General features: G+C 34.1%; 1 protein-coding gene across 3 annotated transcripts in view; it reads left to right on the top strand.

Annotated features, from left to right (window-relative positions):
- INPP4B (inositol polyphosphate-4-phosphatase type II B) overlaps nucleotides 1-20158 on the top strand; it is a 767278-nt gene that overhangs the window by 656274 nt on the left and 90846 nt on the right. For all 3 annotated transcript variants that reach the window (XM_031943193.1, XM_031943195.1, XM_031943194.1), the window contains 4 exons: nucleotides 4235-4358; nucleotides 5121-5238; nucleotides 8338-8478; nucleotides 17773-17870. In XM_031943193.1, the coding sequence (XP_031799053.1) occupies nucleotides 4235-4358; nucleotides 5121-5238; nucleotides 8338-8478; nucleotides 17773-17870 (481 nt within the window). The remainder of the gene's footprint in view (nucleotides 1-4234; nucleotides 4359-5120; nucleotides 5239-8337; nucleotides 8479-17772; nucleotides 17871-20158) is intronic.

The raw sequence follows: 20158 nt of genomic DNA, 5'->3' as shown, positions 1-20158 counted from the left end.
TAGATATAGATATAGTGAAATGTAGTCAAAGCAATATTGGGGAAAATGTGTATCTAAATATTTATATCAGTAAAAAAGAGATAAAAAAGAATTGAATTTTTAATGATACAGATATCAGTTTGATATCTAAACCACAGATAGCAAAAACAGATAGCCATTATCCTTAATGAAGATTGGTGTACAAATTTTAAATAAAATACTAACAAGAAGATCATAGAAATTTATCACAAAGATCATGAACTATGACTAGACTGGATTTTTGCTATGAAGGCAGAGAGAGTTTAGTGTTAGGAAAACTATAAGTATAATTGACCAGCTAAGTCAGAAAAATAGTAAACATCGTATGATTATATTAATAAATGCAGAAAGCTTTTGACAATATATATAATGCCCTTTTCTAATAGAAGCAATAGAAAGGATAGGAAGAAATGAAGTATTTCTTAAAATATTAAATAGTATTTTCTAAAACCAAGAGCAAGCATTATGTGTAATTTGAATAAGCTGGAAACTAGAAACCTTTTCAACGAGTGACAGGTAAAGCAAAGATTTCCCTTATCACCATGGTACTCAAAATGCTATTATAGCAATTATAGGCAAAAAAAGAAATTGAAGGAATAAAATTAGGCAAAGAGAAAATAAAACTATCACTCTTTCCAGATGATATGATAGTTTATTTCTAGGACTCTTATTGAAACAATTTCCAACCTAAGCAAAGTAGCAATATCTAAAAGAAATCTACATAAATCATTAACATTTTGATGAATTAAACAACAAAATCTATCAGGAAAAGATAAATTCCAATTTAAATAACTGGAGGCAATATAAAATATAAAAGTCTACCTTTGAAGACTTATAGGAACTATATGAACACAATGATAAAACAATCACACAAATAAAAAAATATAAACAATTGGAGAAATTCTAAATTGTTCACAAGTAGATTGAATCAATATAACAAAAATGACAATACTAGCAAAATTAATTTACATGTTCAATACAATTATCAAATCACCAAGAGGTAGGAAAAAATTCATTGGGAGAAATAAAAGGTCAAGAATATGAAAGGAAGCAATTTTTAAAAATCTAAAGGAAGCATAGCAGATCTCAAACTGTACTATAGTTTAACAATTCTCAGAACAGTTAGGTACTGGGTGAGAAATAGAGTGATTGAGCATTGGCATAGGTAAGATATACAATATATGGAAGAAAATGAGCTCATGTTTGATAAACACAAAGATCTTAGCTATTGGAGCAAGAAATTCTAAAGAAAAATTGTTGGGAGAAGTGGAAAGCAGTTCAACAGAAATTAGACATAGACCAATACCTAGCTTTGTATAACAAAAGGAACTCAAAATAGGTACATAATTTAGACATACAGAGTGATAAATGCAAATTAGGAGATCAGAGAAAAAAAAAATGCCTGTTACATCTATGAATGAAGAGTTCCTGACCAAAGATGTCATAAAGAGGCTCATAGGGAGTAAAATAGATCATTTTGATTACAAAAAATTGAAAAGTTTTTTGCACAAAGAAATCCAATGCAACCAAAATTAGAAGGAAAAAACCAGAGAGCAAATCTTACAGCAAGTTTTTCTAGTAAATTACTCATTTCTCATATATAAAAGAAATTGAGACAAACATAAAACTTATAAAAGTAAAAACCATTTCCCCTTTGATAAATAATCAAAAGATTTGAACAGGCAGTTTTCAGAAGAAGAAATCTAAGCTATCAATACTTATATATAAAAAAGCTCTAAATCACCAATAATTAGATTAATGCAAATTAGATAACTCTGAGCCATTACTTTACATCCATTAGATTGGCTAAGGTGACATAGAAAATGACAAATGCTAAAGGAGATGTGGGGAAATAGGTACAATAATGCACCATTTGTGAAGCTGAATTTGTCCAGCCATTCTGGAACAATTTTGAACTAAGCCCAAAGGACTATAAAACTACATATCCTTTGACTTAGATATATACCATTACTTCAGCTGTTTCTTGAAATACAAGGAAAAGGACCTTTATGTACAAAAATGTTTTCAGCCACTTTTTGTGGTGGTAAAGAATTGGACATTAAGGGGAATGCCCTTCACTTAAGGAATGGTTGAATAAGTTGAGTATATGAATGTTATCTAATACTACTCTCATGTTATAAGAAATAATGAAGGGGAAGATTTCAGAAAAACCTGCAAAGTTTTTGAAAAATAAGGTGAACAGAACCAGGAGAACTATCAACAGAGTAATAGTAATTTTGTAAAAACTATAAACTATGAAATACTGAGTAATTGATTAGTACAAGAATTTACCATGACTCCAAAAGACTCATCATGAAAAATGCTATCCACCTATAGACAGAAAAAGGACTCAGACTGTATTTTTTTTCCTTTGAAACATGACTAATGCAGAAGTTTATTTTGTAAGACTTTACATACATAAAATAGATATCATGTTTCTTATTTTTTCAATAGGTGGGGGGATATGGGAGAAAGAGGCAAATAAAGTGGAATTAAAAATAAATTAATTAAAATTTAAAACTAATAAAATGCAGCATTTCTTTTAGCTATAAAAATAAAATTCGTCTAAGTTGTCCATTGGATTCAACCTGCCGAAGAAATCCATCACACACACACACACACACACACACACACACACACACACACAATCTCTGACCCAGAAAGAAGAAACTACATCTTTGTTTCTTTCCAGTCCATTGCAAACAGAGCAATCCTCAGAAAGGGTATCTGCAATTCACATCAGACAGAAACTCCTTTTTTTTTTTTTTTAATTTAACCCTCAGATGACTAAATTGCAGATTTGTTGATGGGAATTGCATTATTGTGTGCACACAAGCTGGACAGGAGAAATGTGGGAAATCTCTTCTCTTTCCAAATGAGAGAGCTCTATTTCTATAAAAGGCAGAAGCCTCCTCACATTATAACATAAAATAACATAAAAAACCATAAAAAATAAAATATTGAATACCACTCATTTATTGCACCAGCTTAATTTATATGACAAAACCAAAAGATTCCATATTAATTAATTAAGGTTATTTTTGTGCATTTTTGTTGTCATTTTTCCAGGGAACTCTTAGTGTAGAAATTTCATGCATGGATACAAACTGGCAACTGATCTGTAACTTAAAAGATTTTGAGATTTGCCCAAGGGAGAGTTAAATGATAGATCCATGATGATATAAATAGTATTCGTCAGAGCCAGGATTTGAATTCAGGATCCCAGGCCCCCAGGCTCTATTCTCTATGAAACACTGCTACTCTTTATATTTATAAGTATGTGCATCTATGAATATGCACCCAAGAGGTTGCTCAATTATGGCGACCTGTCAGCCTGTGAAAATTCATTACTGAAGTTAGATCTCGCTGGATTTAAGCTCCATTAGTAATAGAAGAGGGGGAAAAAAATTCCCTTCCTTTACACTTCCCCATACTTTCTTATAATCTTAAACTAGATTCTAAGTTCTTGAGGAAGAGAGAAGTCATTGAAATTTTAAAAAGCCCTTGATTAATCCACCCTCCTTCACTTTATCTTTTACCCAATGGTTTTAACATTGGACCAGAAAGGACCAGAGGATCATAAATCCTAAGCTAGAAGGTACTTGTCATATCATTCATGTAGTCAAGCCCCCTTGCAGTCCAGATGAGAATACTGATGTCCAGATATGTGGAGTAATTAATATACTCAAGAACATAGGCAAAGAAAAAAACTGAGTCAGATTCACATCTAAGTGCTCTGATACTGGATACAGGGCGCACTCTACTATTCAGTGGTGGGCAAAAGACAATTGAGAATTCCTCTTATCATACCTCTAGTTGGCCAGTTCTTAGAAAAATGGAGTAAAAAGGCAAATAATCGCGATGTCTTTAGTGGTTCTGACATTATAGAAATGCTCTCCTAATGGGTTCCTTCCTTGTCCCAAAGATTGCCTTTAATAAATATTCATGTACATGTGTGTACACATATATGCAAATATATATAATATATGTGTATTTATGTATGTGGATATATATGTGCATATATATGTATGTATAGATAGATGTACATGTATAATTATTTAAATTGTAGTATAAATCCCAATTAAATAATTGCATTAACTAATATGAATATTATAATTATTTCTACTCAGACCTATGAAGACCTAATTATCTTGAAATATTTAAAAATTAAGTAAACAGTTCCGTTTAAGTATATTTATCTCATCCTTTTTTTTAGCTTGCAGGATTGGTCTGTGGATTTGTAATGAAATTACACTCAAGTTTGAATGATCCTGATTTCCTCCAGCAGCTTCACATGGTGGGCTTGGTTGTACAGTTTGAGGGACTACTGAGCACGTACAGTAAGTATTATTCCCTTTGGTAAACTTTATGAACATATCACTAGATACATGAGTGTTTACCCAAGAAGATTTTTAAGATCAACATGAAACACTAGGAATTTATTCTTTAGCTGAACAACACACGGCATTTACTGTAGTTTTTGCCCATCTAGGTCTGTGCTACAATAAAACCTTTCATAACTCAGATGACTTCATTTTTCTAGTTTGTTTTGAAAGTATAATGAGAGTGGATTATAATATGAAATCCTGAATTTGTCATTTTTAAATATAGGAGGGTTATATTGCCATTTACTTTCAATACTTAATTGTCTCAACTGCCATCCATTCAGATGTGCTAATTAGGGCACACATGTCTTTTTCCTTGACCAATCAGGGCAGTGGGGGTCAAAAAGACAGCTTGGTTCCAGCACCAGTAGTTTTTAATCTAGCCAGAATTGTCATTGATGGAAATTAAATATCAGCCTTACCAACATCAAAGAGGCATTTTCTTTTACAACCTAGTTAAAATTCCCTCCAGCTTCTAAGTAAATATGTGCCACTTTCCTTCCCTCTAAGAGGACTTTAACTGTTGGAGTCTGACAAAACCATACTTGTTTCAGCCCTGAAAGCTATCAGGTCCAAGGGAAAGCTTTTCAAATGGAATCACGGTACTCAGTGTTATTCACTCAAGTGCCTGGAGCCAATTCCACTATGGGCAGATAATCCCCGGTGACATTTTTGTCAAATGACTTCTTTGTAATGAGAAGCCTTTTCCCTGTGCAGGTGAAGAAATTGGAATGCTGGAGGACATGGCTGTTGGCATTTCAGATTTGGGGAAAGTAGCATTTAAAATAACAGAAGCCAAATCCAATGATTTCTTGCCAGTTATAACGGGAAGGCGGTAAGTAGTGACTATTTCCTAAGCATTAAGTCCTACTGGACCCCTAGGATTATTTTCTTTCAGAAAAGCTGATGGTATCATAAGATTTAATTCTGGAAAGGACCTTTCATCAAGTCCAGTCCTAATCATTTTATAGATGGGAAAATTGATGTCAAGTAAGGGGCCACATCAATAAGCATCTCAAGAAGAATCTGAATCCGTATGTTCTAGACTTCATGCTCAATTCTATATAAATTATCCCATGCTACTACCTCTCTAATAGATGTAAATGGAAGTTTAAAAGCTCCATCCCTCCCATTTTGGGGCTTCTACCACTCTGTTGTGAAATACTATTAGTTATATGGCTAAAATTAACATCTAGCAAAACTCAAATGCAAAAAAAAAGTTTAAAAAGCAAATTTCCATAATAGAAAATGTGATTAACACTCAGCAATCACTTCTCATGGGCTAGGTGCTGTGCAAGAAATACAGTCTCTTCCCTTAGGAAGCTTATATTCTAATAGGGTAGTAGAAGACAACATATAAAAGATCACATAAAAATTAAAGGGCTAGGCAAGAAAAAATAAAGGCACCTCATATTAGGGCATAATAAAAGCCCAGGAGCAGAATTACACTCTGGGCAGGGATAAAGAAATGACTGACTTTAGCATGCTACTTAAAACAAAAGTTCTGGGATGAGTCAGCCAAGCAGAAGGAGAGATCAAAGCAGCAAAAAGTACTTTGAGTGGAAGAAGTCCAAGGATAGAGATTCCAGGATGAGGAGTTTTTCAGGACATAATGATGGCTCTAAGAATGAGAGTCATGCTTCTAATTGCCTTCCTACTTTAAGCATACCACTGGCAGAGGGTAGCTGACCTCATGTGCAGAATAAGCATTCTTTTCATTTGTGGATACTTGAGCAATCTTTTGAATCCAAAATTCTATAATTGTAAATATTTGTTGATCTACTATTGTACTGAATACGTCAATGCTTCTATGACATATGCTGAATTTTAGAGGATTTCATGACTGTGGCTCTTTGTTCCCCCCGTTTATTAGGAACTAAACTAAAGCTCCAAGGGTTTTCACTTTTTGCAGGAATCGTTTACTTAATGGCGTCATAATTCTTGAGATGACTGTAAATTAAATTCAGCTAAAAGCAGCAACATTTTAGAAAAAAAAAAAAAAAAGATGTATTTCCTCCAACAGGGGTACATACCTCCATTTTTCTTAATTATTCCAGACAATTCACTCCCAGATTGTGAGCCTTCCGAGAAGGGTTGGAAATAAATAGCCTAGAAGGTCAGAGCATGATGGGCAAAAAAATCAGGAATAATTAAGAAAAATGATGGTATTGTAGAGTACTCCTCAAAGAGGAGAAAAGCATTGCTCTGTAAATCATTTCAATCACTGCTGTTGTGTTGACCATCAATTTCTCTTTCTGTAAAGACACTGGAGGAAGTCTGGTTCAAAGTTGACCTACGTTCCTGGAAACATTATGACTAGAAGGAAGAGAGAAATAATCCTCAGAATCCCTCTTCTTATTTCCTTTCCTTTCGATGAGGGAAAACTAACATGAGATTCTATGTCACAGCATAAAAGGAAGCTATTATCCCCTACTTGTCTTCATTAAAAAAAAAAGTCTATTTCTTTGAGTAGGCAAGATAACTGAATTGCTGTCTTAATTAAAGGCAACTAGAGGCCAAATCAAAGATCACTGGGAAACCTTGAATCTCATTCAGAATGATGATGTGGAGCTTTTATTTTTAATCATTGCTATTTCTTTTAATAAAACTGAGGAAAGCCCAGAAATAAGTCTTCCTCACACATTGCTACCAGTCAGTACCAACCCACGAAGTGCTGAGATTCGTGCAAATAAAAATTGTTATCTTTATATTCTTCACAGAATAACTTTCTAGGGGAAATTGAAGCAAGTTTTGTGTAGGAAGGGGCTCGACAATGTCTAGCATTTTTGTTTCTGACTCAGTCATGTAAATCAAAGACAAATAGCTCAATGGCTTTCATCTGAAGGACATAACATATACATGAAGTCATTGATGAGAGGCAAAATCGCTAAGTGGGTAGAGGTCTTGGGTTTAGTCCTTGTTCTGACACTATCTATGTATCCCTTTGCCTCTTTAAGCCTTAGTCTCCCTACCTGTGAAATGGGGATGGTATGTAATTATCTAGTGTTTAAAGTATTTTGAAAACATTTCAATACTATTCATAAATGCCAGCTGGGCGTTTTCCCATGTTCCTTCCCAAGAGGAAGACAAATAGTCAGCTTTCTGTTACCACGGCCAGTTAAAAAAAAGAATGACAATTGTGATAAATGGTACCTGTAAGAGAAATCCTGATACTGCTCTTCATCACTGAGTTCATAGCTGTTCAAAATGACAATAGGACACAGCTCCCTGGTCACATACAGATAGCTCCACGGGACAGTATTTTTATGTCCATGCTTTAGTGAGAGGAACTAAGGAAAAAAAAAAAAAAAAAAAAGGAACCGATATGACAAAGAAATTCCATGTTTGTTTTAGGATTGTGACTTTTATTGCCCCCAGACACATAATAAAACTTCAGCATTAGCTTATTCTTAGACTACTTCAGCATAGGTTGCCTTAAATATAGATTAATTCCTTACATTTTCATAGCTAATGAAAATCTCCTACTCCACTAATCTCAAAAACACAAAACTTTTGACTTTATTCAGTGTTTAACACAGTACCCACCGCATAGTAGGTACCTATTGATTTATATATGTTTGTTGATTTGGTTGAGTTGTTATTGGTTCTTTCCATCTGTGACATGGGGAAGTTCAGCTCACCTCATTAAGCCTCATTTTCCTACTTGGAACAAAGAAAGAATGAGACTAGAATTGACCTGTAAGGTCAGTTCCATCTCTAAATCAGGATCCTCTTATCCGTTGATCATTTTTGTTTTCCTCTTTTCTATGAATGGTTTGCCCACCAGACAGAGTAAAACTTGTAAGAACCATCAGCTTTTTCCTCCAATAAGCCAATAAGAAGGAGCTCCTAAAGGCTTCTTGCCTGTTATCATAGAATCTTAACAATATACGGGATGTGAAACTCCTTTTGTTTTTTCTTTATTTTGCTCCAGCGAACATTATGTAATAGAGGTCAAACTTCCAGCCAGGATGTTTGAGTTGCTGCCACCAGAGATTAAAGAAGGGAAGCTATTACATGTCTACCCAGTCCTCTTTAATGTTGGAATCAATGAACAGCAAACCTTGGCAGAGAGGTAAGCTTACAATGGAATTCCTGCTACCAATTCTTTGTGATGTGCTGCAAAGTCCCAGATGTCCAAACATCTGGGACTTGGTTGGAATCAGGCTCAACATTTTTTCTTCTATCAATCCTAATTTGGCAAGCAAGGGGAAAACATCAGATTTAAGGAAGTTAGTTCCAGGCTCAACCCAAATATATGATAAACCAAAGAAAATATGAGTAGCTATACTGAAATATATTTGAATGAGCCATCTTGTTTTGCAAATTAAAAATCTAATTCAATAAGATTAATGTGAATGAACTATAAATGTAAATAATGTGTTGATGATAAGCACTCAAATGGTCATTTTCTTTGATCTTTTCTAAATCAAGTGTTTTATTTCACTGTAGTCAAATAATTATTTTCCACCACTGTGCAAACTAAAGTCAATAATTAATAATTATTTATTAATATTAATCACTATTACTATGTACCAGGCACTATACTAAGCATTTGAGAGAATTTATACACACACACACACACACACACACACACACACACACACACATATGAGAGTTCCTACTCTCAAAGAGCTTATAACATAATCCAGAAAGGTAATACATTAAAAAGAAGTTAAAAGGAGTTGATTTAGTGGAAAGGGATATTACTTGACTCAAGGATATGGTTGAGAAGCCAGTAATATCCTAGAGTAGTGAATCTATCAGAAATGAAATGTTTTGAGCTAAATTCCTTCTTTAAATGGAAGTTTTAGAGTTCATCACTCCACCCTTCAATCAAAGGGGTAGAGGGAAGTGATGCATTGTCTGCTTTTCCAATCTACAGAAGGTTAGCAGCATCAAGTCCTGCCTTGTACCTTATAATTCTGTTTAATAGATCTTGCTGTTTAAAGTTACCAGCTTTGTGATCCTGGGCAAGTCACTCTTTTTGCCTCTGTTTCCTCATCTGCAAACAGTTGTTAATAAAAGTATTTCCCTTCCAGGATTGTTGTCAGGATCAAGTAAGATGATAAAGCATATATTATAAATTTTAGCTATTAATACTATTGTTGTTTTTAATATTAATTGCATCAAATGGTAATATACCTCTTCGAAGAGCTTTAGAGTGGTCCCCCAGTTCCTTGGATGTTCCCTGATGTGTGTGTGTGTGCATGTGTATGAGTGTGCACTTATTTTAAGCTTTGAATCCTTAATGCTCCTATAATTGTCAATCTTGAACATGTAGACTATCTGTCATTTCCACCAGCTTTTCACTTAGTAATAATGAACATTCTGCTTGCTTCAGTGTCAAATCTGGTTTTCTCATTTTCCTACCCTTACCCCAATTGTATGACAAATCTTGCCCTTGATTCCCATGGTATCCAAAGCCATGCTCAGTAGTGTGTTTTAGGATCTTCTTTGGTGGTTCTTGAACTCCACAAAGATACCTTTGTTTGTTTATTTTTACTGTGATTACAAGACAACAAACTACCCTTTAGATTTGTTTATATAACAAAGAATTTCTGTTCATATTTTTTAAATAAGCAAACTATTACATTTTTAACAGAAAGCCAAAATAAATAAGAAGTTTGGCCAATAATAGCTGAATTTAGATCTAGAATTTTGGATTGCTTTTCTTAAACCTAATTAGTTCTCTGATGTGTTCAAAATAAAATCTGGGCTTATTAGCAACATATTCTTTCTCCTTTATGCTTCTTAAGATCTATGACACAGCACTTAGTGTCATTACTGAATTAATTTTCAGAAATAGAATAGAGAAAACATACAAAACTTTTACTTGTCATCAGCCATTGATTAGTATGCTCTAACCCTTTTTAGTAAAGGTGTTTGCCCTTCATATCCGTAGAGGACAATTTTTTAGTTAAAAGGACTTTAAAAGGGAGGCAGACAATTGCTTTATAAAGAAAAGTTAGAGTTGAGAGTATTAAAGATTATTCCAGTAAGAGTCAATTGTGATAAGAATAAGTGGCAGATTTTGTGGCAGATTTATAGTGACAATCAGTCTAACACACACACACACACACACACACACACACACACACATACACACACACGAGATTTCAGTGGGATCAGTAAGGTCAGTGTCAGAACTGTATATTGATGGCATGGAATCAATTTCTTTTCTACTTTTGTTTTCAACACAAGATTCACACACACACATACACACACACACGAATGTAGAACATGGTCAAGACAGAATGAAAATGGATAGAAGGCACCATTTAGGGCAGGTATTCTTACCTCTGTGTCTATGAACTTAAAAATAAATTGATAATTGTATTTCAACATTAGCAATTTCCTTTGTCATTCTGTGAATTTTATTTTATTAACAGCATAATCCTGAGAAGGGGCCCATGACACAGAAAAGGTTAAAAAAAATCCCTATAATGATGTATGCTGACTTTTACTTATCCTAAACATCTTTTTTCAAATTTTTTCATGCTAGTCAATTCAATTCATATCCACAAGAATTTATTAAGCATCTTCTAGAAGTAAGGCATTATTCCTGGCACAGTGAATACAAAGGGAAAAAATAATCTTTATTTTCAAAAGAACTGACATTCTATTGTAATAGCTATTGTTTGTTTGTTTGTTTGTTTTTCCTATGAAGCTGAGGCATTACCAGCCACACTTTTGTGTGATTTTTATCTTAACTTTGGTTTTGTTTGAGAAAAGGCCTTCCATGGTTGCTTTTAAATAACAATGGTTTTCATGTCAATCAGTCAGAATTGTCAGTGAAAGGATTACATGAGGCTGGCAGAAGGGATGGTTGCTTTGCATTGCACATGGGTACGAATTGCTATCTATCAGAAGTAGAGCCATAAGTAGTTATCAGAGTATGAAATCTAGAGTAAACTCTAAATGAGCACCACACAGAACTGTTGTGGAACAAATGAGATATGAGTCAGAGGCAAGGTCTAAAGATCAGTGTAATTCATTGGATTTAGTGGACAGTAGCAGAGTTGAAAGTAAAATGTAAGAAAAAGCAAAGTTTCTGAGGAAAGCAAGGGAAGAAAATTTGTTGTGCTTAGTGGATGTTCCTAGGAATCATTACTTTGTGGAAATTTTGGTCTCCAATTCTGCCTCCTTAAAGAAGTCTTGCTTGTGATAGCCACATAGTAAGTAGATACTTTATTATTTTTTCCTTTCTCCCATTCTGTTTCTGAGTTAGAACACTCTTCTCTAAAAAATCTGATTTTTTTCATACTTCTGACATGTCCAATATTAAGTATTGTTTTATGGTGCAATATATTGAGTTTGGTTCTAGCTTGAGCTTCTTAAATGTAGAAGTCAATATCTAACCTGCCCAGTTGCACAGCTGTGTAATGATATAATGTAATTATGTTATTAGATTATAGGTAATGTATTGTACCAACTCTGGCTTTGGAAATAATAAAGGCATTATTTCAAATACAAACTCTCCTATATACCAGCTTTTTGATTTGGGACAAATCATTTCCTCTCCCTGGGACTCTATTCTTTATCTGTAAAGCGATAGAGTTGGATGAGATGTTCCCCAAGACCTCTTTTGTCTCTAAATTTAATCATTTTATACCTTATATCTGTGCCCCTATCTCTTCTCCTTTGCTAGATTCAAAGGGGGGTGTGTGTGTGTGTATGTGTGTGTGTGTGTGTGTGTGTGTGTGTGTGTATGTTTTATCACTTTGTACACTGAGCCTAAGTTGGAGGGCCATTACTTGGAAGGAAAGAGAATGAAAATAAATAAAAAGACATGAATTATAGTTCTGACTGTGACACTAATTTGCTTAGTAGCCATAGTCAATAAGTTAATCCAATAATGTGAATACCTTCCCTAGCAGAACGGGTGACTGTGTACAATTTGTTCTAAGGCCATTAAGGTACCTGAAGCAGGAGTTTTGGACCTCTATCAAACATGGGAGTCACCAGGGTCAACTGATGAATCCTGGGCCATTGCCAGTTATCTTGACTTTTGTCCTGCCACTGGACTTTAATGACTAGGGAAGAGAGAATGAGACTTTCAACTTTGTGCAACTCTGTCTTACTTAAATCCAATTTATGGGCAAACCAAGAAATCAGTTGTGATGTCATTGATTCTCTTAAAAAACAAAGGAAAAGCAAAAACGACAATTTTAGGCAAATATTAACTGCTCTCAGTTTCATTTTCCATATCTTTAAAAGAGGGAATTGGATCAGATGACGTCTTAGATTGAAGATTCAATGATCCTATATTTTTTTCCAGTCATTATCTACAATGTTTCTGACATATCTAAATGAAATCAGAACAAGAACAGGAGCTAACACTTAGATAATGATTTAAGATTCACAAAATATTTCATAAATAACTTATGTGAACTTTCCAACAACCCTGTGAAATAGTTGCTCTTATTGTAGTGAAACTGAGGCAAAAAAATGAAGAATTATTTGCCCTAGATATATATATATATATATATATATATATATATATATATATAGTTAATTATAGTTAACTATATTATAGTTAATATGTTAGGAGAGTTGGAATTTGAAATTATGGCTTCTCTCTTCAAGTCCAGGGTCCTACCACCACTCAAAGCTGGTGCAATATATTATCAATAATATAGTAGCATATCATTTAAAGATAAAAAAAAAATGAAAAGAGATTACCTAATTTTGTCAGTCACACAGGGAATGAGTATCTTGATCACAGGTTTTTCTGATTCTCAAGTCAGCTCTCTATCTACTAAACTGGCAAGGTACCTCAATAGGCAAACAATTTTTTCTGAATACAATATGTACATATTTGATGCTATCTTTGAAACAGTTACAGATAACCACCTGTGGAGAAGAAAGTAACCATAATATTATAGTAGCAAGATATTTTAAAGAAAATTTAATCACCCAAATGAGTCAGAAAAGTGTCTTTCTTTCAAATCTAATATAAACAACTTGTTTAATTAGAAAAGTCCTATGAGATGTTTTGTGGAAAAAAGTAGCCTTTTGGCATCATAGCAAAACGAGACATTTCCATGTCAATCCATCTGTGTACTATATAGAGTGGTACCATAAGTAAAATGAATAAAAAAGAAAATCATCAAATGGCAAATTTCTGGCAAGTTTTTGATCATTAATCCATCAATAAGATGTAAAGTATCACCTTAGGAAAGGAAATTTGACAATGAATTGGTAAATGGACAGAGAATAGAAGGAATGTGAGGCAAAAATTGTAGGAAATGTTGAAATCATTCATTTACTGATTGAATTGGGGGGGGAACGATAGAAGGAAGAATTAAAGATAACTCCCAAATAGAGAAAAGTAAATGGAATAACAATATACTTAGGTTTGTCTATTTGTAGTTGAGTGAACGCCAGAGAGTGCTGATAAATGAATTAATGGCTTCTTGGAAGGATGTTTCTAGAGGAATAACATGGTGCCCTATTCTATGTGGCAGTTTTATCAGTGTCTTGAATAAAAATATAACAATGTTCATCAAATTTTCAATGAAAAAATATATAAGATGATAGAATCAGAATCTATAAAAGTACCTACTGAGTAAAATGATGGTCTCACACTGAAAAGATGAAATTTAATAAAAACAAATATATAACACTTGCTTAGTTTTCAAAATAAACTATGCTTGTGTAGGATGTGAGCAACCTGAAAATAACTTATTTAAAAAAGACTTAAGGATTCTTAGCTTCATGGGAACTCATTATGCATTCATATTGTAATATGGTAACCAAGAAAACTAATGCACTTTCAGGCTATGGTAATGAAAGTGAAATGGTCACCACAGAGATGATCCAGAACATCTATAGAAAATGAAGGGCATCCAGTTCTGACCCTCACTTTATAAGTGATACTTTGACACATAGAGAATGAAAGTATTGATACCTTGTAATATACATTTATTCAAAAATCATTTTTTAAGCATGTGCCAAGAATTGTGCAAAATGTTGGGATCCCAAAGACAAAAAAGCAGAATGTCCTGAGGCCTCAAGTTTATATTTTATTGGGGGAAAATAGCATGTATATAGAATATGAGAGAGGGGAGACATTAGGAAAAGGAGAACGGGAAACAGGTAGGGGAACAGATATGAATGGATGGAGGTAGAGATATAGATGATAGATATATGTATGTGTCCATATCTTTCTGTAAAAACATACACAGTAGATAAAAGATACAAAATACCTATGAAGGGTGAATATTAGCTACTAAGGAAATCAGTATAAGCTTTTTCTAGGATAACCTTTAAGTTATTCTACAAGATGAAAGTGAAGAAATATCTTCTAAAATGAGAATAACCTTAAAAAAAGGAGGAAAACATGCAATGATTCTTATAAACTGATTTGCCTGGAATGTTCATGAAGAAAAGTAATCTGCAATAAGCCAGAAAAAGTAACCTGGAGTCAATTGAAAAGAGCTTTAAAAACCAAATGTAGTAATTTCCCTTTTATCCTTGAGGCAAAATGAAGACACTGGAAATCATGAAGCAGAGGGGGAATGACATGATCAGATTTGTGCTTTAAAATTGTCAATTTGTTATCATGTGAAGAATGAATTGGAGAGGGGACAGACTAATTGCAAGGAGACCAATTAAAAGACTAAAGCATTAGTCCAGTTGAGAGGTGAGAAGGATCAGAAGCCAAGTGCTTGGTAATTGGATGAGTGAGAAGATGGGAAAGATGTAAGATATATTGTGGGAGTTAAATTCACAACATTTGGCAACTGAATGCCTTGTACCAAGTCAGTTTGTTCCAAAATCTAGAACATTTAAAGCAGAGTAGGCCATAGGCACAATTTTTATAGATAGAAGGCATTCTAATTTTTAAAAAACATAACTGTCAAGTTGGCTGTCATAACATTTATGTGATTTGCATAAGAAGTTTACATTTTGGGGGCATGGATGAGCAAAAACTTCTTGGAATGATAAGATTTTAAAGTGATATTATTAAATTATCTAATAAAGATAGTGTGTTCTGATCCCAAGAGGGAGACCACCACCCAGCCTGCCCTTTACCCCCCCCCCAAAAAAAAAGAAACAACCAGATATAGAGTTTGTAAAATCATTTATAAATGTACCCTTCCCTCTTCCTTCTCCCAACCCCCCCAATAAAATATGATTTCTTTTCTTTTCTTTTCTTTTTTTTTAATTTAATAGCCTTTTATTTACAGGTTATATGTATGGGTAACTTTACAGCAGCATTAACAATTGCCAAACCTCTTGTTCCAATTTTTCACCTCTTACCCCCTCCCCCCTCCCCCAGATGGCAGGATGACCAGTATATGTTAAATATATTAAAATATAAATTAGATAAACAATAAGTATACATGACCAAACCATTATTTTGCTGTACAAAAAAAATCAGACTCTGAAATATTGTACAATTAGCTTGTGAAGGAAATCAAAAATGCAGGTGGGCATAAATATAGGGATTGGGAATTCAATGTAATGGTTTTTAGTCATCTCCCAGAGTTCTTTCTCTGGGCGTAGCTGGTTCAGTTCATTACTGCTCCATTGGAAATGATTTGGTTGATCTCATTGCTGAGGATGGCCAGGTCCATCAGAACTGGTCATCATATAGTATTGTTGTTGAAGTATGTAATGATCTCCTGGATCTGCTCATTTCATTCAGCATCAGTTCGTGTAAGTCTCTCCAGACCTTTCTGAAATCATCCTGTTGGTCATTTCTTACAGAACAATAATATTCCATAATATTCATGTACACAATTTATTCAGCCATTCTCCAACTGATGGGCATCCACTCAGTTTCCAGTTTCTAGCCACTACAAAAAGGGCTGCCACAAACATTCGTGCACATACAGGTCCCTTTCCCTTCTTTATGATCTCTTTGGGATATAAGCCCAGTAGTAACACTGTTGGATCAAAGGGTATGCACAGTTTGATAACTTTTTGAGCATAATTCCAAACTACTCTCCAGATTGGTTGGATTCATTCACAACTCCACCAACAATGCATCAGTGTCCCCAGTTTTCCCACATCCCCTCCAACAATCATCATTATTTTTTCCTGTCATCTTAGCCAATCTGACAGGTGTGTAGTGGCCTCTTAGAGTTGTCTTAATTTGCATTTCTCTGATTAATAATGACTTGGAGCATCTTTTCATATGACTAGAAATAGTTTCAATTTCTTCATCTGAGAATTGTCTGTTCATATCCTTTGACCATTTTTCAATTGGAGAATGGCTTGATTTTTTATAAATTAGAGTTAATTCTCTACATATTTTGGAAATGAGGCCTTTATGAGAACCTTTGACTGTAAAAATATTTTCCCAGTTTATTGCTTTCCTTCTAATCTTGTCTGCATTAGTTTTGTTTGTACAAAAACTTTTCAGTTTGGTATAGTCGAAATTTTCTATTTTGTGATCAGTAATGATCTCTAGTTCTTCTTTGGTCATAAATTCCTTCCCCTTCTACAGGTCTGAGAGGTAAACTATCCTGTGTTCCTCGAATTTATTAATAATTTCATTCTTTATGCCTAGGTCATAAACCCGTTTTGACCTTATCTTGGTGTACAGTGTTAAGTATGGATCAATGCCTAGTTTCTGCCAAAATATGATTTCTTTTTTAAAAAAATTGGCAACTTATTAGAGGGGAAAGAAGAGTCCAAGATGACTCCTTGATATAAGGAAATAATAAGGACTTTTGAAAGCTTGTAGAACTTTTTTTTTCCTCCTGAAAAATAGGTTTAAGAAAAGAAAAGCCTTAATAGTTAATTAATTAACTGATTGATTAATGGTTTTCAAATTCCTAAATCAAAAGCACAAAATCGTATTTCATAAAAGATCAGTGGATCAAAAGGACAAAAACAGTGTCATAGCCCAAAGTTCTAGATCAAATTAGGGGAAATTAACTACGCACAGAGTCTACATAGGTATGGTAGAATTCCTGTGATGTCCAGAGACTCTAACCAAATAGAATGATGTGACAAAAGCAAAGTCTAGATTTTTTGGGAAGTTCAATCAGGAACAAGTGTTTGTGTTAAGAGATGGAAAACACAGACATTTGACAAGGTACTCTAGGGATTCTTCCCATTTCCAACACAGAAGAGAAAAAATAAAAGGCAATCCAAGATACCCTGATATTTTGAGGAAAAGGGAATAAAGAGCTTCACACTCAGTGCTCTTTCTTCTAAGAGGAAGATCAGGTTACTTTCTGGTTGTAAGGAAGGGTAGGGAGATTTAGCAACTGGAAAAAAATGAAAAGTTGGGGTGAATTGAAGTATCTGTTGTTTGGAGAATACTTTAAAAAGAAAGATTCTCTTCTTAGGAAGTTTTAGAATCATAGTTTGTTTTTTCTCATTGCCTTCATTATCCTTCTCTTTGAAGATTTGGAGATGTCTCTCTGCAAGAAAGCATTAATCAGGAAAACTTTGGACTCCTCAAGGAATATTGCCAGTTGTTTACTGAAAAAATGCCTCCTGAGTGTAAGTATGCACCTTCTTGAATATTTGAACAAAAAGAGCATAGAATGGGAGGGGCGGTAGAAGAGAAGATCATTATCTTTATTGACTTTCTGAGACAGAGCTACTGATTTATAGGAAGATTTGTCAAGCTATTCTGACCTCTTTTGGAGGTCTTCTTGACCATATCTTGCATGTTTGTTGTGGTTCTGCTAAACATAAAAAGTAAAAGAGAAGGAGTAACTATAAATCCAAATGAGAGTTTATCAGAAAGATGTTTATATCAAATAGTTATATTAGATATCCCATATACAGTTAGTGTTTCTAACCTGCAGTAGACTGACTATAAATATGCATTAGGGATAAATATGGAGAGGAAGAAAATATATATTATATGAAATAATAGGGATGGATAAAGACACTTAAAAATTAAAACCATTACAAAATTTGATATCATCTCAAGCACATTATGAAAACTATAATGATATGAGATACTTGCTTTAAGTGCACAAAGCCTAGAGGTCAATAAATCAATAAACATTTTCTAAGTACCTCCTATGTGCCAGGTGGGCAGCTAGGTGGTACAATGTATAGATTGCTAGATCTAGCAGGATGACTTCTCTTCTAGGATTCAAATCTGGTTTCAGACACTTACTAGCTATATGACTCTGTGCAAGTCATTTAACCCTGTTTGCCTCAGTTTCCTGATCTGTAGGATGAAAAATGACCCACAAAAGAAAATGGCAAATCATTCTAGTCTCTTTGCCAAGGAAAACCCCAATGGGTTCATAAAGAGTCAAATAATGACTCATTTTCAATAACAACAACAAAAATATGTCAGACATTGTGTAAATGCTGGATTTATAAAGAAAGAAAAAAGACAGTTCCTGTTCCCATTGAGGGAGAGGAACTGGAGAAAAAGCTGAAAAGGGGAGGGGGGGGGTGATACCAGGGAGATGAAATGAAGTCCAGAATAACACAACTGGCTGGAAAATGAGGATATTGTGGCCCTTGGTATCCTCCTTAAATAGAGCATAGAGAAAGTTCCCACCATTGTCGACCCTATAACCTCTCCATTCAGAAGGAGGTCAAAGACCTAGAGTATTTAGATGGTGGGAGTTTCAAAGTTGATGGTTTCAAGTCTCATAGGATTAGGAGATTCTGATGCAGTCCAAAGGAGTGCAATCAGGTGCCAAATGAAGGAATGCATGAAATAGGTAAAATATAGCCTTTCCCCCCCCAACACCCCACGCCATTTGATGGAGCAATGATTATTTTTGTTCACATTATAATTCAGTGAATTAGAATCCTGTATTGTTTTAGTTAGAATACCTGGATTCAAATTTTAAATATCCCTTCTTATCTGTTACCTTACACAACTCACTGAATTTCCCTCAGTTTCTTCACCTTATAAATGAAAATGTTGTAGTAAATGTCTCCTGGGATTTCTTCTACATCTAGGATTATGATACATTTTAATTGTGTAACTTTGGAGACAAATCTTTTCATCTATAAAATGAGTTGGGGGCAAAAGGAGGATGAGCATAAATAACTCTTAAAATTTCTTCTGACTAAAATCTTATGACTTGTGAAATGTATGAATCCATGAAAAGAAAAAAAAAGTCACTTTATCTTGATATCATTCAGCTTTTTCTCTTACCATCACATGGCAACTGACACTGTAAGAAATTCAGCAGCACTGACCCAAATATTGATTTGGAATTCACCCAGATACAGTAGAAAGTCCTTGTATGTGAAAATGTGTCCAGGGAGAAGAAATTAAGCTTTTATAAAGTACAGAAATCATGTGTTGTTTTAGAATAGAAGCTGGAGTTACAATCTGTTTATCATCATGAAGTACTGTCTTGTTTAGCCTGAACTTTTTTTTCCCCATTAGAAGAAGTTTTTACAGTCAACAAAAATTTATTGACCCTGCTATAGTTTTAAGAAGTACCTCTTATGATTAAGAAACACAATGTGCTGTGTACATGAATTTGAGAAGTTTTAGTTTCTAATTTCACTTTAATACATTCTGTGTGATCATATGGGGGTTTCTTTATGAACAAGTCCTTCAGCCTTTTTCAACCTCAATTTCTTCATCTATTTAATGGGCACAGTAATGGTGCTACTTTGAGGGTTATCATGAGTGTCAAATGAGATGATAAATATAAAGCATTTCAAACATTAAATAACTGCAAAATCAGGCATTATTCAAGATGCTTTATCAAATGTAAGGCAAACTGTGATCCACAAATAAGAGCTACAAAAAGTATTTTGTCATTGTTAAGAGGAAATTTATTCAGAACAAGGGG

Source organism: Sarcophilus harrisii, chromosome 6, assembly GCF_902635505.1.
Source record: "Sarcophilus harrisii chromosome 6, mSarHar1.11, whole genome shotgun sequence".
Classification (NCBI taxonomy): domain Eukaryota; kingdom Metazoa; phylum Chordata; class Mammalia; order Dasyuromorphia; family Dasyuridae; genus Sarcophilus; species Sarcophilus harrisii.
The sequence above is the reverse complement of the archived record's forward strand: the minus strand, read 5'-3'. Positions and strand labels throughout refer to the sequence as shown.